Consider the following 25,194-nt stretch of genomic DNA (forward strand, 5'->3'; position numbering starts at 1 on the left):
CTTGACCTTGTGATCCGCCTGCCTCGGCCTCCTAAAGTGCTGGGATTACATGTATGAGCCACCGTGCCCAGCAGTTTTTGAATTTTTAGTAGAGATGGGGTTTCACCATGTTGGCCAGGCTGGTCTCAAACTCCTATCCTCAAGTAATCTGCCTGCCTTGGCCTCCCAAAGTGCTGGGATTACAGGTGTGAGCCACTGTGCCTGACCAATTCCCATCCTTGAAAGCTCTCACAGCAACATTTGCCTTTGTTTGGAGAATGGGCTTTTATAAGTATTTGTGTGGTTCTCTGATGAATGTCTGGCTTTCCCCCATCATACTGTAAGCTCCGTGAAGGCAAGAACCAGGTCAGAGTTTGCTTACCACGGTAGCCCCAGCGCTTAGGACAATATTTGTTATGTGGTAAGCGTTCAAGCAATAGTTGTTGAATAAATGGAGCTACAACACCCTTTCCTGGGGTGTGGGAAGCTAACAAACCCTTTGCAAAAGTCTAAAATGTGCTTAGTCCTTTTACAGACGATAAAGTTTAGCTGAGAACGGGAGTTCAGCTGCATAGGGAACCAATGCCAGCAAGACAGCTCTATGCTTCTGTCTGTCTCAGCCTGTGAAAACAGAGATTAGGCCTAGTAGAGGAGTTTTAGTGGGTGGAAGCAATGTTTCAGGCTTGCGTTTTAAGTGACTCACTTCTCAAGTAAGTAAACCCAAAGAAAGTAGTTGCTTAATATGTAGAATAGCAAGTTGGTGTCCTGGCGCAGTGGCTCACACCTGTAATCCCAGCACTTTGGGAGGCCGAGCCGGATGGGTTACCTGAGGTTGGAAGTTCGAGACCAGCCTGACCAACATGAAGGAACCCTATCTCTACTAAAAATACAAAATTAGCCAGGTGTGGTGACGCATCCCTGTAATCTCAGCTACTCAGGAGGCTGAGGCAGGATAATCGCTTGAACCTGGGAGGCAGAGGTTGCAGTGAGCCGAGATTGCAACATTGCACCCCAGCCTGGGGAACAAGAGCGAAACTCCATCTCAAAAAAAAAAAAAAAAAAAAAAAGAATAGCAAAGTTGGTACGGTAACTTTCTACCTATCTTCAAAAGCCAGCAGGGTGGATTGGTCCTATGAAGGTAGGGATTGAGAGGATGAGCTGAGCCATTCTGATCTGTTTCTTCTGAGTGGGAAGCCTGGAATTCTGGACCCCATTTTGTGGCCACTGGGCACAGAGTGCTGACCTGGAATAATTATGCTCTGGTGGTTGTCCCCACAAGGGGCTCTGGGCATGCCTCAAGATTGTTGCCCTCAGGCAGAGGCAGGGCATGCATTGAGACTGATCCCAAACACCCCTCCTCCAGGCCCAACTTCTGGATGTAGCAAGTTCTGCAATTAGAGATCCATTATTTGGTCTCTCTTTCCCTCTAAAAAAAAAATAATAATAATAAGTCAACACAATGAAGAGGAACACATCAGACTGGTTTATCAGACTTGCTTCAGATGTTATTTTGACGTGATCCAGAAGAAGGAGAATTTGAAGAAAATGGAAAGCTAGGCAGTGGGAATGTTGGCAGCAGGTAAGGGAAAGGTAGACAGCAAAGAGAAACTTCATCTACTTTATAAACTGCTCCTTCCACTCGGCAAATTTAGAGGATAAAAGACTGTTTTGTTCAAATTGGAGATTCAAGGGGGGAATTATTACTTTTAAGATTATTGCAACATAGCTTCGATTGTTTTAGCTGCAATTGTCCTGTTGGGCTTGGACTTCACTGTTGTTGAAGAGAGACTGTGTTTGACTTTCCTTGGATACCATAAAATCACAACAAAATAAATTCTCCTGAATGCTACCAGGCAACACCAAGATCTCTTACACCACGAGAAGGACTGGTGGCCAAAGATGCAAATGGTTCTGCAATGTACAGGGTGCATACAGTGCATCTGAAGAACCTAAAGGTGGTTTTTAGAATAATCTTAATAAACAGTCAAGAATTAAAGATGTCAAGCGCTTTCTCAAGAAGTTTAAACTTTATAAATAACATTTTAAAAAATCTATAAAGCCTGACCAGTCTTCCTCAAATTAAGTTATTTCCTACTGACTTGGCAGCCAAAACGGTTTAGGATCTTTTGGAAGTTGATGAAAAAGGAGCCGGCGGATTTTGCTCTTTGCTCTGCATCACGCCCTTCCTGGGACCATCAGGGAACCTCCCAGTCTTTCAGGATAGGTTCCGCTCAGAAAGGTCACCCGGGCAATGGAAATCCCGGGCAAAAGTTAGCTGGCAGGACAGCGCAGCTCCTCCAGGCAGCGGAGGCAGCGCGTGCCGGCTCTCAGGGACATTTCCTTCCCACCTCTACCCCCGGGAGGTGGTCCCGGTATAAAGGCTCGCTGAGAGGGTGGGTCACAGCACAGCTTTGCAGCTGCGGAGAAACGCCCAAGGCCGTGTATCTCCAGGAGGTAGGGAAGCCTGCGAGCCTCCAGGTCCCCGCCCCCAGCTTTCCAGGCACCGGCGCATCCCGGAGACTGGCGCTGGGCTCGCTGCACTGAGCTGGGGAGGGGGTGTGGCGGCCCAGGGCGGTGCGGGGACCCTGCCCAGAGGCCCAACCGGCCTGGCTGACCTTCCTTTCCGACAGGAGCGGTAGCTGCGAGGTGGGGAAGGCGAGGGGGGAGGCCTCACCCCACAGCGTGCAGCCAGGAGGAGGAAACCGGTCGCGGAGGGCGGGGAGCCGGGCTGAGCAGCCCGGCGCGGGAGTGAGTGTGGGCGAGTCAGCCAGGGTGAGAGCGGGCGCCGGGCCGCGGCCGCCGGCCGCAGCGGGCTGAGATTGTTGTCCTCTGTCACCAGGGCGGCCGGGCTCCCGCAATCCTGCAGACCGCCCCCGATCCCGGCGACAGGGCGGGCGGACAGCCGCGCATCCCCGGGGTCCCGCCGAGCCTGGGCGCAGCGAGCCGGGAGGAGGCGTTCGCTTGCATCGCCTCGCTGCTGGGAAACTGAACGAGGCCGAGAGACAAGGTAAAAGGAAAGACAGAGACTGGGAGACAGGGAGAGACAGAGACAGGGAGAGGAGAGAGAGGTGCAAGACGAACACATTGCAGACAAATTGTCAGCAAGTTTGTGCCTGCACACTTGGGCTCTGCGTGCTTGATGGGAGGGGGTGGTAGCAGTGATGTGTGTATGTGTGCGATACTCATAGATAAGGAGACTAGGAGGTTGGGGAGCCTCTTTGCATCTCGTACGTAGATGTCCCTATTAATATCCCCCTCTCTGAGGTTGTCATTTCCGCTTGTGGCACATCCCCTGGGCTCCAATGGTGCAGAAGCAAAAGGCAGCCACCCTCTTATTGTGATGGTCGGTACTGTTGCTACTATCAGATGGGAGAGGTAGGGCGTTGAACAGATTCTAGGAGCCTCCCTTCCTCCACCCCCTGACTATTTTTGGAAGGGCTGGGGGGAGGGAAATGACTTGAAGGCTGCGCGGAGGCCCCGGGCGCGTCAGACTCCAGCGGCGCTGTCATGGTGCAGTTGCTTCCCAGCAGAGCCTGCATTGGAGGGCAAGATAACTTTCATCTCCTCTTTGAAAGATACGTTTCACATAGAGATCTTGCATTGCTGGCGGAGGAGTTCTGGGAAATGGTGGTGCACAGGCGGCCAGGTGCATCGCAACGGGCAGGCATCCGTGCAAAATGAAGCAGCCATCAGCCGCACAGGAAGGAAAGCCCCTTGGGAAGGGAGGCTGGGTGTGCTGACTGGGATCCCAGGCTTTGGATGCTGGAAGTTCTGCCCCCTTCGGTAAATAGAGTCAGGTCCAGCCCAGAGGAAAATATCAGCAATGAAGCCTTAGCATCCCAGAATGTTCACTTCTGAGCTTTTCTTTTTGGGGTGGAAAATTTGTATCTGAAATGTTCCTGTGAATGTTAAGAAAGTTAAAAATTAATTATTTTTGTCTTCTTTAATGCCCATTCATTTTTCGTCTTGATCTGAGAATGACTTTCCCAAAGACAACATTCGTATACAGAAGCCAGACCTATGCAAGAGAAAGTATAATAATTTTCAATGAGGCAAAGGTCATTAATATGACCTACATCTTCATAAAATGCAGATTTAATCACAAGTCATGACGATTGTTCTTTGAGAGGCTTTTTATTCCCCACGGTGAAAAAAGATTTGTAATATGGCCAAAAAGTTCCTGACATCACCAGAACAGTGTGACAAAATACATATCTATTTTTTCTTGTTTGTTCATCACTTTGTGGCAGATTTAGAACAAAATGTGAGAGATCTATACTAACTTAATGTTTCATGTTGAAGATTAAGAAACAGCTTCAGACTGACCCAGATAATAATATTTGCTAGGCTTTGAAAATATTTGCTTAGCTCTTATTTTATAGACTCACTTTCATCTTTCTGAACTAATGATGTTCACAAACTGGTTTTCTTCTGTCCTCATTGACCTCATTTAAGAACTCTTTTTTACTTGATTCCTTCCTGCCAGGGAGTGGGGATTGGAGAAAGCTAGTTTGCCATTTAAAAATGTTCGAGAATTGTTTGGTGCTGCACTGGGCCTACTTTCTGATAACTATGCTGCACACACAGCATCTTGGAAATGAAAGGAGGTGTGACTGTCACAGGATGTAGGAAGCCCATAACTGGGCAAGGTTTCACAACTCTAGCTCTAGCTACTGCAGTCACACCCTGTGGTCTGAATGTGACAGGCATGCAGGGCCCAAACACCTCTGCAGGGTCCTCTGTGTGTCTGCTCTTAAATGTGTACTTCCTTGTGGTCTGATCTAAGGAGAACTAATGTTTGGCAAGGCATGCAATATATATTCTAGCAAGGGATGGAAAGAAGGTTGCAGATGTCTTTGGGTGTAATTTATACTTTAGGCTTACAATAAACAAAATTTAATTTTGACACTGAATATCTTTCATGCTGAACTGCTATACACTTTGTCTTTTGCCTACTTGTTCATGTTCTTCTAGGGAAAAGATCATTTCTTATTGTTACTCTGTGTAATTCATACTAGTGAATAAGAAACAGCATTGTTCCCTGATAACCTGCACACATATATTAGTAGTATACTTATACTAACTCAAAGATGTCCCTGTTCTTCTCTACCTTTTAGCCATCTTAGTGTTCATTAATTAGTATCATTATTAATGGGTGAATAGAAAAATAATAATTACATTTAAAATTAAACAGCACATGAACTCTCTTCAGCAAAAGATGAATAGAAGGGAAACTGAAATTTATTCATGACTTTAAAAATTTTGTTCAATAGTGGGCTTCAATATTAGTGCTATTCTTATACATGTTTAGACATTTAATTAATATCTGTGCTTCCTCCTGTTGTGAATCTGTTTATGTATTTATGTTCTCAGTTCATTTTCTTTTTGGTTAGAAATGAGCCACGTTGTCTCTGGTTGTTGCAGGGTTTGAAATTTTCTGCAGTAGTTTCCTAATACCTAGAAATTCAGTCACATTGCTTATATATGTTTGTGTGGCTTAGTAGTATTCCTTCAGCGCTTTTCTTAGTGTATTCCTTTTCAGTAACACAAACAAGAAACTGATTCAAGAGCGAATGTCCATTCTGCCAAGAGACAGAAAAAATTGAGTTGCGGTATTTCACAACTGTGCTTTTTCACAGAGTGATGTTGAGAAGAGTATGTCTTTCAGCTGGGAGCATCCCAAATAGCAGATAGTCCAAATTCCCTCTGTGTCCTGAATTAAAAAAAATGCAGCAGATGGTTATTGATTGGGTGGGTGTTTTTTTTTTTTTTTTTTTTTTTTTGCTTCCATAGTAGCCTGGACTTTTCCATTACAATACTTGCCCTCCTTTGTTGTAACATTGTTTATATCATCTTCCTCTACTGGCACATAAGTTCTAAGAGGGGCTTGTCTCTCCTGTTGACTGCTGTTTACTCAGTACCATGGTCCCTTACAAATAGCTACTCAATACATATTTATCGTGAAATAATAAATACGGGAGTCTTACCTTTCTGCTAATTATGAGGTGGATGTATTTAGCTGCATCATAATCTTAGTTCCTTCCCCTGGAAAAATTTGGAGGTGGTGCAGGGACTATTTATTGGTATACAGCTCATCAGTGTCCACCAAATTCTCCCATTCCATCCCAATGCCTAGCTTCACTCTTCATTCCCTCTCCTTCGTGCCCCCGCAGCATCCTGCACCTATTAAAAACTGTTTTATTGATCTTGGGAATAGTGAGTTCATTGATGTTCTGGATCTGCCTCTGGTGTTCTGATTCTGTCGTGTCCATAGCCAGAACACTGCTACATAAACAGTCAGCTGGAGGATCTCATGACCTTGCACCAGTCGTTGTTTTAGCTGTGCCTTGTGCTGCCATTGGTTTTGGAACTGAAGAGCACACTTGGGAATACCTCTGCATTTTAGGGTCATCTCTCATATTGCAGGTGGAGAAACTGGGACCAGGGGAAGGAAAATGGAAACTAGTATTTGCTGAAACTCTGCTACATGCCAATCAGTCTGCTGGAAACATGACATATTTATCTTTTAAAAAATTAATTTAAGCAGGATGAAATTAAACCTAATTTGGCGTAAGTATACGTCATTTTATAGATGAAGAAAGAAGGACTCAGAGAAGCTCACTTTTCTTAAGCCTGTGTGCATAGCAAGAGATAGAATTAAGATTCAGCTCCAGGTCTTTCCTAGTCCAGAGTCTGCGCATTTCCTGGTACCACACTCTCCTCCAATACGTAGTTGTTGAGGACCTTCATACACAGAACCAGCTCAAAATCACCCAACTAGCTGGGATAAAGTTTAGCCTAGAACTGTTATTTCCTAATTCCCAGTCTCCTTTTACTAACTTCTTTTTATTAACATCATTTTAAATTTCTTATCAAATCATGTAATGAGATAAAGTGTCAGTAAAAAGCAAGAAAATCATGATTTCACAATATAGGAAATATGTGTACATGTGAATGATGAAAGCAAAATGTTTAATGCCTGAAAAAGGAAGGATATTGCATCCACTTTTTTTTGCATTGAAGAGGAAGAGGTTTTGTGGGGATTTTCTCATAAATGTAAAGTATTATGAACTTGATTCAATGAAACAAAAAATATATATCAGAGGCCGAGGATGTGGTCAGGGATATACTTGGTGTCAGTGAATGAGATTTTGCAATGTTATAGCCTCTATACCAGTGAAATGTTCATAGTTTGTTTAGAGTGAGGTAAGACTAGCAGTAGTGAAAGGTAGAAGCCAAATTGTACCTATGATAGTATGGATTACTAGTGTTAGAGGCCTGAGTGGAAAATAATGGTGAATGTTGGTTGGTGTGTTTAGGAAAAGCTTCAAGTGGTATGCGGCTCTTGGGTTAGGTATTTAGATTTGTTCAGCTGAAAGTGTTCTTCAGAGGGGTGATGTGAAGGGGCAATAAAGAAATTGCTCCTGAGTTGTTCCAAGATATGAAGCATGAAGGGGAGAGTGTTTGGCTGTAAAACCTATACAGCCCCTCTTCTGCTGCGCTCAATTAATGGCATCCCAAATCCTGAGAGTCATCTGAGACTCCTCAGATATACACCCTGGAAATCCCACCTATACCCACCCCCACCCCGGGTGACCAGTCACCAAGTCTTACAAATTCTGCTCCCTAAAGCTGTGTTGTATTTGATTCTCCACTCACTCTGCTCCCTCTGTCTGATTTCTATCTTTTGTCATCTTCTGCCTGGATTCCTGAGATACATTCCCAACTGATCTTTCTGGATCTTCCAGTTTTGTCCTTCTCGAATACACCTTTTAAAACCATAGCTACAATAATCCCAGTTATACCTTCTCACTTCCAGCTTAAAATCTCTCAGTGGCTTCCAGTGGCCTGCTAGAGAGCCAGAACCAAACTTCCGAGCATAGCACTCAGGGCCCTCTGTCATCTGGACACAACCTCACTCTCCACCCTCTTTTTCCAGAATGTCACCTTGTAGAGTTTCTCAGTGTCTGACTGGTGGTAGTTCCATGTCCCAGTCGTGCTGTTACTCATGCCCAGGCCTTTGCTCAAGCTCTTCACCCTGCCCAGGATGTGTCTTTCATATGTTTCACCTGAGTGACTAACCCATTTACCAAGACTCAGCTCGGGTGTCTGCTCCTTGCCAAGAAGGACACCTTTCCAGAACACCCACACTGGCATAGCCGCCATCCTCTGTATCCTCGCATCTTGGTATATGCACTTAGCCCTGGTATTTTTATATTATCTTTTCTATGTTTTATCTCCCACTGTGTCCTAAGCTCCTCAAAAATAGTCTCTGTGTCACATCCACCTTAGTAATCCCAGCATTGAGCTCTGGCACTCTGAATGTGTTAGTTATGCTGTGAAAGTAAAACTGGATGAATAGTAGGCACATGCAGGGAAATTCTGAGTTTAATGTAATGAGAGAGAGAGAGAGGGCGTGCACAATATTTCAGGATTAGTCTACCAAGCTATGTGAATGTGAATTAGAAGACGATAGAAGCAGAGTGATTTCTGTTGCAATGATTTACTGAAATCCCTTTTAATTCCATAATTCTTGATTGAAGATGGGGACTGTGTGTTAATCATCTGTGAGCTCTGGTGCTGAGCCCAGCTTGGAGTGGGGTATCTGAAATGAAATGAATGTCTTTAATATACATGCAGATACATGATATAGATAATAGATAGAGTGGTTGGTTGGTTGATTGATTTCAGAAAGTTTTATTTTTGCATTTGAAAACCTAGCTTCCTAACAGCTTAGGGGAGCCATTTTTAAGGTCCTTCATGCACTGTTCACTATCTGTTATTCTCCCAAATTAAGATAGCTTTTGTATGTGGGCAGGTGGAATATTTTTACCCAGGAGATACAGGCTGCTAATGGCCACACAATTCTAGCAGGGCTATAGGTATGTATGTGACAGCCCAGCCACAAGTAATTATTTCTCCACGAAGACTCCCTTGGAGAGTCACCCACTGAGAAGTACCTCTCTAGCCTATAAGACACCAAGTATTGGGTCCTACTTCTAGTAAATACTCCTTTCAAGTAGCCAAGAGAAGTTTGCCTGTATCTTCCTACCAATGACTGCTGTTCACTGTATCACTGTCCCGTGTCTTGCTTAGTAATTGCTTTCTTGCTCCAGTACATCCTTCTGAGGCATTGCAGTTGGAGCAGCAGCAGTGTGCAAAGGTTTGCATCCCCCCCTTTTTTTTTAAGGTAATAGGCTAAAGAGCATATTACTAGCTTTGCATTCATACATTCTGACCAGATACCAATATATAATAGTATTAGTAATGCCATTTTAAAATAAATTGTAATTCATAATTTCACTCTATTACTTAAGAAATCCTTCATGAGCAGTGCTCTTTTATGGACTGTAATCCAAGTTATAATATAATTTTTATAGCACTCACAGACTTCTCTCATTTTCTTTTTTCCTTCAGGAAGGTGGACCATCTCACATGTATGAGCTTTCTTTAGGAGTTTTGCTTTTGCCATTCTCCCCTTCTTCCCCTCTTCCCCTATTCCTTTTTTTAACTTTCATCATCATAACCTAGAAATGCAATGGGTACTGTGGCCAGGTACAGTGGCTCATGCCTGTAATCCCAGTACTTTGGGAGGCCGAGGCGGGCAGATCGTGAGGTCAGGAGATCGAGACCATCCTGGCTAACATGGTGAAACCCCGTCTCAACTGAAAATATAAAAAATTAGCCCGGTGTGGTGGCAGGCACCTGTAGTCCCAGTTACTCAGGAGGCTGAGACAGGAGAATCGCTTGAACCTGGGAAGTGGAGGTTGCAGTGAGCTGAGATCACATCACTGCGCCCCAGCCTGGATGATAGAGTGAGACTGTCCCAAAACGAAAACAAAATCTTAACCAACACAGATAATTTAGAAGGAAGATGTCCACTCCGCTTAGCTCACCCCACCCCTAGCCTTACAACTTTTGAGTCTTTACACACAGGGAGGAGAAAAACTAAATCAGACCCATTTGGCTTCTAAAATTGTAGTACTTGAAACTCAAATTTTTAGAATGAAATGGTTTTTACATTTATGCTGTTTTAATTCATCAAATTGGTATGGGAAACTAGGATTTGGTCCTATTCCTGGAAAGTGTACAACACAACAGAGCAAAACATGTGCAAAGCAGGCTAAATTAGCAGATAAGAGAACCCGTGCATGTTGAAAACTACAATTGAGTGTTTTCAGTATAAGGGAAACCACTTCATAGATCAATGGAAAAACTTTAGAGTTTAAAAAGAAAACATAGAATGAAAGTGAACGTTTCTTCTTTTAGCAACCCAATTTTATTTTATATATCTCATTTATGTATTTATTTTATCAAATATCATGGGAATTCCTAACATTTGCACAGTACTTTATAGTTTATAAGTGCTTTTCACTAAGTTGTTTCACTTGATAATAGACCAGGCATTCAAATTAAATATAAATATTTCTCCTTTTAGCACTGTGGTGACCTTTGTAGATTTTTTTTTTATGTTGTACCTTTTATGTTTTTCAGGTTCTTCAGTTGATTTAAAAGGACTGTGTTAAAACGAAAGAAAAAGCAGTTCAGTCTTTGGGAGAGCTGCCTCCTTGTTGACTGCTGCAAATGCCTGGAATTCATTTATGACGGAATAGATCTAGAAAAGTCCAAGCATGTCTTCTAGAGTGGTGTAGCCCTGTGCTGCCTCCAGTGAAGAGTCTCTTGGTGTTGACTTCGTGCTTCTGGAGGGACCATGGCAACCTCCAGAGGGGCCTCCCGGTGTCCTCGGGATATCGCCAATGTGATGCAGAGGTTGCAAGGTAAGGGGAAGAAATTTCAGGGTTAAAAAAATTCAAATACCGTCTTAACCCACAATCAGTTAAATTTTGTTTGGGGTTTTACTCAATTTCTTGGAACTATAGCCTAGAATGGGATGGATGTCTTTTATTCCAGTGTTTTCAAACAGGGTCATGCTGTCTTCAGATGCTATCTTCATTATATAGAAGGAAAAGATAAAAATACAGCTTTTTTTATTTTTATTTTTTGTAATTTTGTGTCTGCATTAGCATGTCTTACATTGTCCAGTTGGGAATTAAGAGTTATTGCCAAATGTACTGCTGCTGTCATTCAATAATACCAGTGACAATACATTCCCCAATTGTCTTGATAGATTACAGACAAGTTGTGGACATATAACTATATGCTATTGTCAAATAAGCCAGTGGCATTTCCCAACTAGAAGACCCTTGGATATTTAGAAATATATATATATATATATATATATATATATATATATATATGTATATATATATATTTTTTGAGATGGAGTCTCGCTCAGTCGCCCAGGCTGGAGTGCAGTGGAGCGATCTCGGCGCACTGAAAGCTCTGCCTCCCGGGTTCACGCCGTTCTCCTGCCACAGCCTCCCGAGTAGCTGGGACTACAGGCGCCCGCCACCACGCCTGGCTAATTTTTTGTATTTTTAGTAGAGACGGGGTTTCATTGTGTTAGCCAGGATGGTGTCGATCTCCTGACCTCGTGATCCGCCCGCCTCGGCCTCCCGAAGTCCTGGGATTACAGGCGCTCGGCCGACATTTAGAAACTTTTTAAGAAAAATGAGGCAAAAGAGGCCCAAAGAGATGAAGCGATGTGATGAGATGAATGGTTCGTGGCAGGGTACAGACTAGTCCTGTATCCCTCAGTGGTGCTCTTCTCTGCTTTGGATTTTCTTTTTAAGATGGAATTTTGCTCTGTCTTCCAGGCTGGAGTGCAGTGGCGCTATCTCGGCTCACTCCAACCTCCGCCTCCCTGTTCAAGTGATTCTCCTGCCTCAGCCTTCTCAGTAGCTGGGATTACAGGCATGCGCCACCATGCCCGGCTAATTTTTGTTTTTTTAGTAGAGACAGGGTTTCACCATGTTGGCCAGGCTGGCCTCAAACTCCTGACCTCAGGTGATCTGCCTGCCTCAGCCTCCCACAGTGCGGGATTACAGGCATAAGCCACCATGCCCAGCTGCTCTTCTCTGCTTTCTAGAAGAGAACTAACAGGGAAATACTATAGAAACTCATAGGTGAACAGATTCTAATTGTCAATTTTCTTTACATTTGTGTTTCAATATTCCTTGAAACACATATAATTATCACCTGTAGTTATCTAAAAATATTTTTTCTTTGTCATAATCCCAATGATATATTCATTGCTTCATTGTCAGAATTCTAATGATATATTCAATGTCATAAGCCCAGCCTTCAAATGAATGGTTTTAAGGTATAAAAATACCCCCATTTAGAAGAGTTTTGTGCTGGTCTTTGCTAAGAGAGCTTAAAAATAATGTTATAGCTTGACTTTTAGGTTTTCTAGTATCTCCAACAAATGATCATTGTGGTTTCGCACAGTATCAGTGATATTAATTTGTCACAGACCCACTTTCTTTGCTTACAATGTATTTGCTGTGCAGAGCAGTGATTTTCAGTTAAGCATTCTTGACCTTCAGATACATACCAGGCTCTTAAATCTGGATATTCATGACCCAGAATGTGCTCACAGCTATAGAAAATCAGGATATTGGTGGAACTAGGAGTTTCTCCATGTCTGTCCAGAGACCACCAACTTGATTGACAGCTTCTGTCTTCAAGTGACCTCCCTACTAATGTTTGTCTGCCTGGACTGGTTTGTGATGCTTCAGTGTAAGTGGAATGTGTTTCCTATTTCTTGCTGACCAATCCCTCATGTCATGCCAGAAAGAGCCTTGTTAGATAAAAGATCCTTGCTGAATTGGGTCTAGATCTTTTCCATGGGCTGAAAATTTCTCTGCTTGGGTCTGCCCAGCACCCAAGGTTCTCAGATTTCAGTTGTACATTGTCACCTGGGTAGATGCAATGCTGAATTTGAGTTCCATTCCACTGTCTATGTTTTTCTTGGCTGTTTGTCTGAGGGTAAATTAGTGAACCATTTTGTGCCTCAATGACATCGTCTATGAAATGATGGAAAGGAAGCCTGTGAATCCCTTACAAAAGTGTGGGGAAGATAATAAGGTAATAAAGCAGATTTTCCTTTGAGTATATTAGATGTGAACATTCTCTGCATGACATACATGTTGACCATAAGTGAAAGTTGCAAACAGCAAATTTGAATAAACTCAATCAGAATCAGACTGTGTTCCTACAAACACTCTACTCTTCATTCTGATATTAGTTTGAGTGGAAGTCGTTTTATTAAGATAATTGGATTGGGTGAGAGGAAAGTGAAGAGTATGGATAATTTGATGTTGTGTTTTATTATGTTTTTATAGTAGATTCAGTTTTGCTTCAGAAATCTGTGGCGTGGATGAAAGAGCTGGAGCCTCCCACCCTGTCACACACTAGGCCTGTGGCAGTGGATGCCTTATTTAACATCTATGTGTCTAGGTGCCCCATTTGCAAAATGTGGATTGCTCCCATCTGCTTAGCCCCTCTCAGAATTGTTGTGAAGCTCGATGAGATAATTTACTAAAGGAGCTTTAAAAATTATAAATTCTGTGATATGGTGAGTCATTCAAATAGTCATGGAAGAAAACTAGATGAGAAGGCACAGCCTGATAATTTGTTGCAATTTTTTCCTGCAAATTTTTCTAACTATCCAGATTTTTGAAGGAATGTTAATTGTTTTGTATACTCTGTGCTGTATAAAACTAGTAATTTTATTACATAATGAAGTAACTATACTTATTGCATTAATTAGCTTTCCTTTCTATAAAAGAGAGAGTTATAAGGTGGCATAAAGGTACCTGACAAAGTTAGAAGAGTAAGCCTTAAAATTCAGAAGACAAAACTCCTGAGCATAAGATACTTATCACCAGCCTTTGGTATCAATTACTTCATGTCTATAGGTTATGTTGGCTACAAAATGTAAAGTCTGTACTGCTACAAAATATGACACATCTAGCCTGCATCAAAGGAAACTGAGTGAAATGGCAGGAAGTGAAAGTGATCTGGTGAGTGTGTCTTAACAAATTGATCAGCTGGATTAATTCTGCTGATTCAGTTGGTGGCGTGCAGGTCTCTTGCTCTCAGTTGTCACTGTGCATATTTACTACTGCTTTAAGTCCAAAGAGGGGCCAATCTCCACAGAAAGACCCCTGTCAAGGGTATTTAGTAACGCTGCTTACCTGCTGGAACCTCCAAACAAGTGCCCAAGATCCTAATAAATGGAGGGCTGGTGTTATTGCCCAGATAATGAAAACAAATTTGAAGAAAAGTAAATTTCCATTAGCGTAAACAGAACCAGAGTTGCTAATTTTCAAAGTTTAAATTCATAAGAACATTCTCCTAGAATCCTTTTTCTTTGTCTAGATATATATAATGAGTAACTAATGTGTTTGGGTTCCGCCCGCCCCATTTTTGGGTTTCATTGTCATTTCAGACCTGTGCATAACTAATAAAGAGCATGGAGCTTTGAATAATGGCAACTTGGCATTACTCCCTTGCTTATTTAGCTTACACCCATAATTGCTGACTATTTTTCCTGCTTTTAGTTTTTATTTCTAGGACTAGGAAATTAAAGCACACACAGCGACTGCTACATAATTTAGCTGCAACAGTAACCGTTCAATATTTCACCTTTGCCAATATTTGTGCTTGTTTGAGTATAATGTTTTAGGCTGGGATACTGAATTATGGATGAGCAGTCAGACTGCAATGCGGAGTTTCATTTGCTTTTAAGAATAATGAATGTTTCTGGAACTTTAATCAATTTAAATATAACCTTAAAAGCAAATACAGGACAATAGTATAATAAAGGAGTATTAAAACTTTAAATGCACATAATTAGTATATATATTTTCTGCATTTCAAGACTAAAAGGGATCCATTTAACAAGTGGCTTATGGAGTCACTTAGTTTATAGTCACAACTAAATAAATGGCTGAACTCTTCAGATTATACACTTCTTTTAGATAGTGACAACATTTTAAGGCTTTTTGTAATCTTTCATAGTTACTTAAAAAGAACTTGTTGGCTGACTTGTATTAACTACATTTTAAATGTGAACATACTATATTAAACCTTATGTTTTTAAAATGAACATATCAGTGTTGGTTATTGTAGGATGGGGTGACATCAATGCAATCTTATAGAACAAGTGATAAATGCCAGAAAACATTAAAATGTGCATGCTTAGGTGTTGTATATACAAAAAAATTAATAGAAGAGTAGGATTATTTACTGCAAGGACAAATTTTGATTTTTAAACCTTCTGAATAGATTCAAAGAGAAACAAACAAAAGGATAAGCATTTACCCTTGGAGATGCAGCTATGAAATTTGCTAATTGTTCAGTATAAGGTAATCACAATCTCCTCTTGAAAATTTTTTATGAGTAATAAAAACCTTAAACCTTTTTTTTAAGTATAATATTTCCTATAAGTTCATTACACAAAAGAAAACTTCAGACTGACAGAAAGTATACTGAAAAGGAGAATGAAATAATAATGAATAATTGATGAAAATGTAACTTTCTTTTAATTTAGCATCATTGGCTATGATCATAGTTTGGGAAATAAAAAGCTTGGCATTTTGTGAAGATTGTAACATTTTTATAATGCTTTGATTAATTTTTATACTTATGATTGTTGGCCGCGTGTATATCTTCTTCTTTCGAAAAGTACCTGTTCATGTTCTTTGCCCACTTTTTAATGGCGTTGTGATTTTTTTCTTGTAAATTTAAGTTCCTTATAGATGCTGGATATTAGACCTTTGTCAGTTGCATAGTTTGCAAAAATTTTCTCCCATTCTGTAGGTTGTCTGTTCACTATGATGAGTTTCTTTTGCTGTGTAGAAGCTCTTTAGTTTAATTATATCCCATTTGTCAATTTTTGCTTCTGTTGCAGTTGCTTTTGGTGTCTTCATCATGAAATCTTTTTTCCTGTGTCCTGAGTGGTATTGCCCAGCTTGTCTTCTGGGGTTTTTTATAGTTTTGTGTTTTACATTTCAGTCTTTAATACATCTTAAGTTAATTTTTATATATGGTGTTAAGGAAGAGGTCCAGTTTCAGTCTTCTGCATATGGCTAGCCAGTTATTCCAGCATCATTTATTGAATAGTGAAGACTTTCCCCATTGCTTGTTTTTGTTAGGTTTGTCAAAGATCAGATGGTTGTTGCTATGTGGTCTTATTTCTGGGTTCTCTGTTCTGTTTCATTGATCTATGTATCTGTTTTTCTACCAGTACTATGCTGTTTTGGTTACCGTAGCCCTGTAGTATAGTTTGAAGTTGGGTAGCATGATGCTTCCACCTTTGTTCTTTTTACTTAGGATTGCCTTGGCTTTCCTATGAAAAAAAGTTCAACATCACTGATGATTAGAGACATGCCAACCAAAGCCAAAACTATCTCACAACAGTCAGAATGGCTCTCACTAGAAAGCCAAAAAAAAAAAAAAAAAAAAAAAAAGAAAAATAACTGATATTGGCGAGCTTGTGGAGAAAAAGGAATGCTTATATGCTGCTGGTGGGAGTGTAAATTAGTTCAACCTTTGTGGAGGACAGTGTGGTGATTCCCCAAAGACTTAAAGACAAAAATATCATTCAACCCAGCAATCCTATTACTGGGTATATACCCAAAGGAATACAAATCATTCTATTATAAAGAAACATGCACTCAGATGTTCATTGCAGCACTACTCAGCATAGTAAATACATTGCATCAATCTAAATGCCCATCAATGGTAGAATGCATAAAAAATGTGGTACATATATGCCTTGGAATACTATGCGGCCATAAAAAGAACATCATGTTTTTTGCAGGGACATGGATGGAGCTAGAGGTCATTATCCTTAGCAAACTGATACAGGAACAGAACACCAAATACTATATGTTCTCACTTATAAGTGGGAGCTACATGATGAGAACACATGGACACATAGAGGGTAACAACAGACACTGTGGCCCATTGGAAGATGGAGGCTAGGAGGAGGGAGAGGATCAGGAAAAATAACTAATAAGTACTATGTTTGATATCTGGATGATGAAATAATCTGTACAACAAACCTCCATGACACAAATTTACCCGTGTAACATACCTGCATATGTACCCCTAAACTTAAAAGTCAAAAAAACTTCATACTTTATTACTCTAACTTAATGACTCTTCTTATTAAAACACAAAACAGTGTCAAAAACTCATTTATTATATTTAGGCTAAAATCCCTTTGGGTTTAATCTCTCTTTTCCCACATAAATGTCGTGTAAAATTATCTCAAATTTAAGTATGATACAATACAGTGATCATTTCTTTATGTTTTGGAACGTCATAGTTAAATACATTTTTGATAAACAAATGAATAAATCATTATGCCTAACTTAATGAACTGAAGATAAAATTGGTCAAGGCAATGAACCAATTACACCAATTAAATTGGGTCCTGCTTTACCTGCCCTCTTTTTGAAGAATGTATATCTGAATTTTGGTTTTAATCAAGAGTGGTTTTTTACTATAAAATCAGTTTAAAGATACACATCTTGCCTGAATGAGTGATGTGTTTGTTGTTTTTGTAAATACAATGTTTTAAGCACATTTTCCTTTTAAATGGTATATTACTTGTTCACATTACTTTTATTAATAAATTTATGAAGTCTTTACATTTGTGTAGTGCTTGGTCCTCTAAGCCTCTCTGTTTGCAAACCTATTTTGTCCATTGTGCTTTATGGAGAAAGTGCTTCAGGCCTTCAGGGTCTTCAGTGACCTATAAAAAATATTGTCTCTCAAATAGAAAAAGAAAACTGTTAAAAAAAAAAAAAAAAAAGCAAAGGTTTATAAATGCTAAATTATGGCAAGCAGTCAAATGTAAATCAAATCAATTCAAAAATTATATATGTGTCAATATATTTTATATGGCATGTAAGTACACTTTATTGCACCTTTGATATAGTGTGTGGCAGGCCTCTAAAAGTAAGAGTGTCTAAGGCCTACAAATAAAACATAAAGTATCCCTCTATATCATATTGCCTCCATATGAGTTTTTGTGAACATATTACCTTAATTTTGTTACTCTTACGATGTAACATTAAACACATATACCAAAATTACTTCTTTGACCTCCCTGTGGAATTCCTAACTTCTTTGGCTCAGATTCCATATTCTAAGTCCACTTTAACTGTAACAGCTCTTTTTCCTCTAGCTCCCCTATATATCCACCTATGTCAGCCAAGTGTCACTACTTTCCATGCTCAGAAGATATCCTGACTCTTTCATCTCCTTCTGGGGCACCTTCTGGAATGAACTCAAGTCACAGTTCCTAAAACCTGACTTATCTTCAAGGCCTAACTTCAATGCAACCTCCTCCGCAAAGGCTTTATTGCCAATACAATCAGAAATTTCCTCTCCTTCCTCTAAACCCCTCTAGCTCTTTATAGCACAATATGACAATTATCTCGTGTTGCTTGTATTGGGTTGCACATATGTATCTAACCTATTCACCCAGAATATAAAAACCTTGAGGACAGGAATTGGGTCAGACTCACATCAGTGACCTACACATTGTCTAGCATAGTGCATTTCATCATATGGACACTTCATAAGTATTTGTTAAGTGCATATAATATAAATAGTTAATATTATATTGATTTTCAATGGGGGAAGCTGGGAGTCCAGAACAGAGGTTATTTTTGACAAATCAAGAGACAGATGATGGCTTGAACGGTGGATGGGGAGAGAGGTGGTAACATTCTGGATATATTTTGAAGGTAAGATTAAAACAGTGTGTTGATGGATTAGGTTTGCTGTATAAGAGAAAAAATTAAAGTTGGTCTGCTCACTTTTAGTTTTGAAATAAAGAAAAACCATTATGGGGAACAGCATTGAGGAGGAAAACTGAGAGCTTATTTTGGACATGTTACATTTTAGATGCCTGGTAGACTTCCAGGAAAGGAGTTGAGTATATGTATGTAACTGTAGAGATCAGTGGAGGAGACACAGCAGGAGAAAACATTTGGACGTTGTCAGCACAGAGGTGGTGTTTAAAGCTGTGAGATTGGTTGGCACCACCCAGGGAGCCAGGACAGATAAGAAGAAAAGAGGTTTGTGAAATGGGGCACTCAACACTGAGGGAAGTGGGGAATGAGTAGAGTCCCATATATGAGACTAAGAAGCTGCAGCCTGTGTGGTAGGAAGAAAAAAGATAAAAGGAAGGAATCAAAGCCAAAGAAATAATGAGTTCAAGGAGGGAGGGATCAACTGTGTTAATGCTGTTAATTTTCTTTACATGTACATATTTCTACATGTTCATAATGTATAAAAAGATTATGTGTATTTTACATATAAGTATCAGGTCTGAGCAGGTGTACGTGTGCCTGCCTATCGTTTAAAATCATTTCTGGAAAAATAAAGAATGGCTTTGTGCATTGCCCATAAGGAGGTTCAGGATGCTCGGAAATTCACTGGTTAAGAGCAATTCTTTATAAACTCGTTAAATATGATTCTATTCCTTATATAGAGCCCATTTAGAAATAAGTCCTAAAGGTAAGACGTCTCTTCGTTCAGGCCCTCCCTCAATCGGCCTCCTGCTCTTGTGGAGTTGGGGACCGTGCTATGAGCTGACGATGACCCTTGTGAAATTCCTCCTCTCGGTACCATCTTGAACACTTGTGTGTGGCTGCCCCGCCTCTCAATGCCTTCTTTCCTTGGGCACCCCTCCCTTTAGACGTCTCCACTTGCACCCCTTGTCATTATTTCTCTAGATTTTTGCTATGTAACAAAACTAGTATTATTCCTGCTTGCGTTTTGGGGAAGATCTTTATGAAGTCAGAAATGTCTGTTTTCCTTGCTTTGGTCATTGTTTTATTACCTCTGCCAGGGCTCAGATTCCTTTTTTTTTTTTTTTCTTTTTTTTTTGAGACGGAATCTTGCGCTGTCGCCCAGGCTGGAGTGCAGTGGCCGGATCTCGGCTCACTGCAAGCTCCGCCTGCCGGGTTCACGCCATTCTCCTGCCTCAGCCTTCCGAGTAGCTGGGACTACAGGCGCCCGCCACCTCGCCCGGCTAATTTTTTGTATTTTTAGTAGAGATGGGGGTTTCACCGTGTTAGCCAGGATGGTCTCGATCTCCTGACCCCGTGATCCGCCCGCCTCGGCCTCCCAAAGTGCTGGGACTACAGGCGTGAGCCATCGCGCCCTGCCCAGGGCTCAGATTCTTGAAAAGAAAAGAGAAAGTATGATGCTACAGGTGACTGGATTGTCTGAAACATTGTAACTCTGGGATTTCCTCTCCATCAAAATCTGGATGGAACCCTCCCCAAAAGTAAGGCAACTGAATTGGGGAAATTGCATCTGCATTTGGAAAAACTCTATTAGCCACTGTGCTTGCTGGCTAGTATGTGACCCTGTCTAGGTTGAATCAGACCTGAGGCCTTGGGTTGGCCTCTGTAATAGGAGAGAAGACCACACTAGTGCCCATGACATTTAGAGTTCCATGAATGTATAATTTAAGGTAATATGTACTTATAAAGCGGGGAACCAGACTTTCAGTTTCTTGTGGCAAATCCCTCATATATCTTAAGAAACTTAGAAAAACAATTCACATCCCAGGTTATTATTATTCTCTTTTATATTCTTTCAGATTGGGGCTAATGAGGATATTGACACTTTTGTGTGTGTGTGTGTGTGTGTGTGTGTGTGATTCTCACACCTAAATACCTAGTTTCTGATCTTTGTATGACAGTCTGTAGTTTAATTCAGCAATTGCTAATCATAAGTATTCAGTGTTAATCATAAGTATTCAGTTAATCATAAGTAGTAATTTATTTTAAATAGTTGAGAATTTACTGTATAAGAATATATGCAACCTTTCTATAATGCTGAGGATAGCCAATGATAATTTTCTATTTGTGTCTTCTCAAATAAATACATGGAAACATCTCAAAGAAGTTGGTGACTGCCCCAGACAGATTCAGTATCAAATTATCCATGTGCAATTTTGAATTATTTTGATGTCGAGAAGTTTGTTAAGTATTTAACAAATGGTTTCTGTGGTAACTTATGTTCCTTTTCGTTTTTCATTGTTCACAATGACTCTTAGATTAAAAACAAACAATTCCTTCCTCTGCTGATATTAATCTTTCATATTTAGTAAACAGTGATCTCCACCCAGATTAAAAAAGTTATTTACCTAGAATTATGCAATTGCCTTCCATTGATTTGCTTCCTTTCTCCTCACATGTGTCACTGGTACTTTGAGTCCCTTTCATCTGCCTATTCTTTATTCTCCTGTTGACTTGTTTACTGACTTGGGAAGAATTTTGAGATTCTCAGAACCTATCTTGATGTTCTTTGTTGTTGTCATTGTTGTTATTCGTTGATGTTGTATCTGTTATATGTTGTTGTTGTTGTAAGTTAAGAGCCACTGTGTTCATCTTGCCAAGAATTACACTGATTCTATATTCATGGCCTGCCTTTTCAGCTTCTTCGCTCTTCTGGGGCTTCTCATGGATTATTTTCATTTTATCCAATTTTGGCTGATATGAGCATTCCTTGCTTTACTATTCAACAGAAAAAAGTGGAATTTTTACAGTACATCCAGAAACCTAGGAATTCAACTAGACCACATCCCAATGTTGTAATAAGACAGATCTTTAGAAACATAACTCCAGTTACATCCATTGTCTTTTTCCCTATTTAGAAGCTTGCAGGGACTCACTATAACCTTCCAGATAAACTCATTATGGCTGGAAGGGTGTTCATTGCCTGACTTCGATTAACCTTCCGTTCTTCATTTCTGTTCAGCCTCCATAAACCATGGGGTTACAATCCCCTGAACAATTTCTAGATCCCTTTAAGCCAATCTCAATCGCATTTCCCTGCCTTACATGTTCTTTTTACCTTTTGCCTTTCTCAAGCTTCAAGACTCAGCTCAAATCCTGCATCCACTGTGAAGCCTTTCCTAATACCACCAGCCAGAGTGAGAGGATTCCTCGTTTGTACTCTACTTTGAACATGTTTCTGTTAAGGTGTTGACTGCATTAGTCTGTAAGGGTTTATGTAAGCATCTCTGTGCCCCATTAGTATATAAGAACCTTGAAAGTAGGCATCTTGTCTTATTCAACTTTGGATATCCAGCACTAAGCACAAGTAGGTACTCATGTTTTTTCAACTGACATTTAGCAGGTACTTAGTTTATTCAATCATACATTCATGCATTTAACAAATATTTGTTGGGCATCTACTGTGCTCAAGTCTTCTGAAAACAAATGTAAGAGTAACTTAAAGACTTTGTTTCCTCATGGAGCTGTGGTCTACAAGAGTGACATAATAATTGGGGAAATTTAAAAACTGAGTGGTAGATACTATGGGTATTTATTTAATGAATAGTTGAATAAATAAAACTTCCACAAAACAGACACATATAATTAAGGAAATTAACCAGGGTAGCAGACTACTGGATGGTCTAAATTATTTTCATGTCATCCTTTACTCTGCAGAAACCTCTTCCCTTTAAAAAGCGCAAGTCCCTATAGGCTGGTGTGGTTGTTTAGATGGGAAGGAACTTAGAGTTCATAATTTGCTGTTCTTATTTTGCAGATGAAATAACAGAGTTCTAGAGTGGTTAAGTGGCAAACCAAGTTCCTAAGTATATATTTGAGGGATTTCAGTCTCCGACAGAATTGAGGGGTAACTTAGTATTCATATATTCAAGCATATTCTTTCAAGATTGTTCTTTTGCATAGCTGTTAATGATCACATGATCATTATGGATAGGAGGCAAGATTGGCTACCTTATTTTCAGTACTCAGCACAAAATAAACAGTTATTAAGAGCAATTAATACACAGCAGGGCATAAAACTGTGTGCAAGACCCACCAGAGTGCAGGACCCTGTGCAACCACTCAGCTCACATACTATGAAGCTAGTCCTGGGAGGAGGTCAGAATTTGGAGGACTTGGGACCCTGAAGACTTTAGGGTCATTGCAGAAGAGGAATTAAGAGGTAGAAAAGTATGAAGAAGAATGGAAGCAAAACATCAAAGAGAGCCATTAGGTGTTTCAAATTGTATCTGGAATCAGTCTCGTAAAAGGGAGACTCTCTCATCCTCGTCTCAATGCTCACTTGACCAGAATCAACACTAGCTCATTTTGTTGTTGTTGTTGTTTTGAGACAGGGTCTCACTCTGTCATCCAGGCTGGAGTGCAGTGGTGAGATCACAGCTCACTGCAGCCTCAACCTCCTGGGCTCAAGCAATCCTCCCACCTCAGCCTCCCAAGTAGCTGGGATGACAGGCATGTGTCACTATGCCTGGCTAATTTAAAAAAGAAAATTTATAGAGACAAGGTCTCACTATGTTGTGCAGGGTAGTCTTGAACTTCTGGCATCAAGCAGTCCTCCCACCTGGACCTCCCAAAGTGTTGGGATTACAGGCATAAGTGACCGTGCCCGGCCCAACACTAGCTCCTGAGCACTGTCAGGCAACCTCTCTACGGCTTACTTATGATGGGAGCCCACCCATCACTTACAACTTTATCTTCCTGGGTTCAAAATAACGTATTATAAGATGATTTCATGGTTATTTAATGAAGTGAAGCTTGCCTATACATTTCTTTACAAGGAAAGATCATTTTGAATATTAATTATTTCAGTATCAAGTTTCCCACCAAAAACATTTAGGTCATACTGAATAATCATGATGAGAAACTAGTAATCACTTTGCTTATTTCTGGATATATTCATGCTAATTATATGTCTTTAATTTCTCTGTTCCAACAATTAGTAGGAAATGTGATATATGGCATACAAAGACACTGGTGAAAATTTCTGTCTCTGGACTTTGTCTTATTCAGTGAAGATGTAAACAATTCCTAAAGAGTGCTTTGCCCTTGTGTCTGTAAAAGTCAAAAGGTGTGAAAACACTTTGTTGAGACAGAATTGTCAAACTCTTGAGTAAGAGTCAGATATTCTGACATCATTTTGTGTTCTAATGGTATGACACTTCTTTCAGTATATAATTATTATAGGTAAACACCTATGCATAATTAATGAATTTAATAACAAATTAATATAAAGGATGTTTTAATCAGACTGGAAATGCATGTGTACAAATAATACTCTAACAACTTTCATTTGATTTTATGTTTTTGTTTCTTATGAAATATGTCTCAACTGTGTGATAAAATGGCTCCTTCTCAAAATAATAACTCTTACCACCATAATAATAATCAAATAAGGAATGTTATTTCTGATATATTTGAAAGTTTTATATATTTTCGTCTTATGTTACTTTGTCCTTTAAAAAAATAGTTTCACGACAACATTGAGTCTTGAAATCATCTTTATGCATTTAATATGATGATAACAATAGTTGTATAAAACTCCATTAAATATTTATAAATATGTGGAAGATGGCTAGTAATATTAAATATCCTACTTTGGCAATTTAACATTACCAATACAATGATCTGCATTTTTTTAAAAGTAAACGTCACTAGCAGGAATAGATCTGCATTTTAAAATAGTTTCCTAGGTGACACTTAATGGTTGAAATGTTGTGATCTTGAAAGAGTTATAAAATTTCATAATTTTTGATGGAAAAAACTTTCTTTTTTATTATACTTTAAGTTTTAGGGTACATGTGCACAGCGTGCAGGTTTGATGCATAGGTATACATGTGCCATGTTGGTCTGCTGCACCCATCAACTCCTCATTTACATTAGGTATTTATCCTAATGCTGTCCTTCCCCAGCGCCCTAGACAGGCCCGGGTATGTGATGAACCCCCCCACCACCCGCTGTCTCCAAGTGTTCTCATTGTTCAGTTCCCACCTGTGAGTGAGAACATGTGGTGTTTAGTTTTCTGTCTTTGTGATAGTTTGAGAATGAATGATGTTTTCCAGCTTCATCCATGCCCCTGCAAGGGACATGAACTCCTCTTTTTTATGGCAGGATAGTATTCCATGGTGTATGTGAGCCACATTTTCTTTATCCAGTCTATCATTGATGGACTTTTGGGTTTGTTCCAAGTCTTTGCTATTGTGAATAGTGCTGTCATAAACATACATGTGCATGTGTCCTTATGGTAGCATGATTTATAATCCTTTGGGTATATACCCAGTAATGGGATTGCTGGGTCAAATAGTATTTCTAGTTCTAGATCTTTGAGGAATCGCCACATTGTCTTCCACAATGGTTGAACTAATTTACACTCCCAACAGTGTAAAAGCATTTCTACTTCTCCACACCCTCTCCAGCATCTGTTGTTTCCTGACTTTTTAATGATCACCATTATAACTGGCGTGAGATGGTATCTCAT

General features: G+C 40.0%; 1 protein-coding gene across 16 annotated transcripts in view; it reads left to right on the plus strand.

The window, feature by feature from the left end:
- Positions 1-2,730: 2,730 nt before the first annotated feature.
- SYNE1 (spectrin repeat containing nuclear envelope protein 1) overlaps positions 2,731-25,194 on the plus strand; it is a 546,282-nt gene continuing 523,818 nt past the window's right edge. For 14 of the 16 annotated variants that reach the window (XM_030928634.1, XM_030928642.1, XM_030928635.1 and 11 more), the window contains exons 1-2: positions 2,732-2,986; positions 10,474-10,757. In XM_030928634.1, coding sequence (XP_030784494.1) covers positions 10,691-10,757 — 67 coding nt within the window. In that variant the 5' untranslated portion in view covers positions 2,732-2,986; positions 10,474-10,690. Of the gene's footprint in view, positions 2,987-10,473; positions 10,758-25,194 lie in introns of all 16 variants that reach the window. The other 2 variants (XM_030928648.1, XM_030928649.1) reach the window with 1 other exon arrangement.

Source organism: Rhinopithecus roxellana, chromosome 4, assembly GCF_007565055.1.
Source record: "Rhinopithecus roxellana isolate Shanxi Qingling chromosome 4, ASM756505v1, whole genome shotgun sequence".
NCBI lineage: Eukaryota > Metazoa > Chordata > Mammalia > Primates > Cercopithecidae > Rhinopithecus > Rhinopithecus roxellana.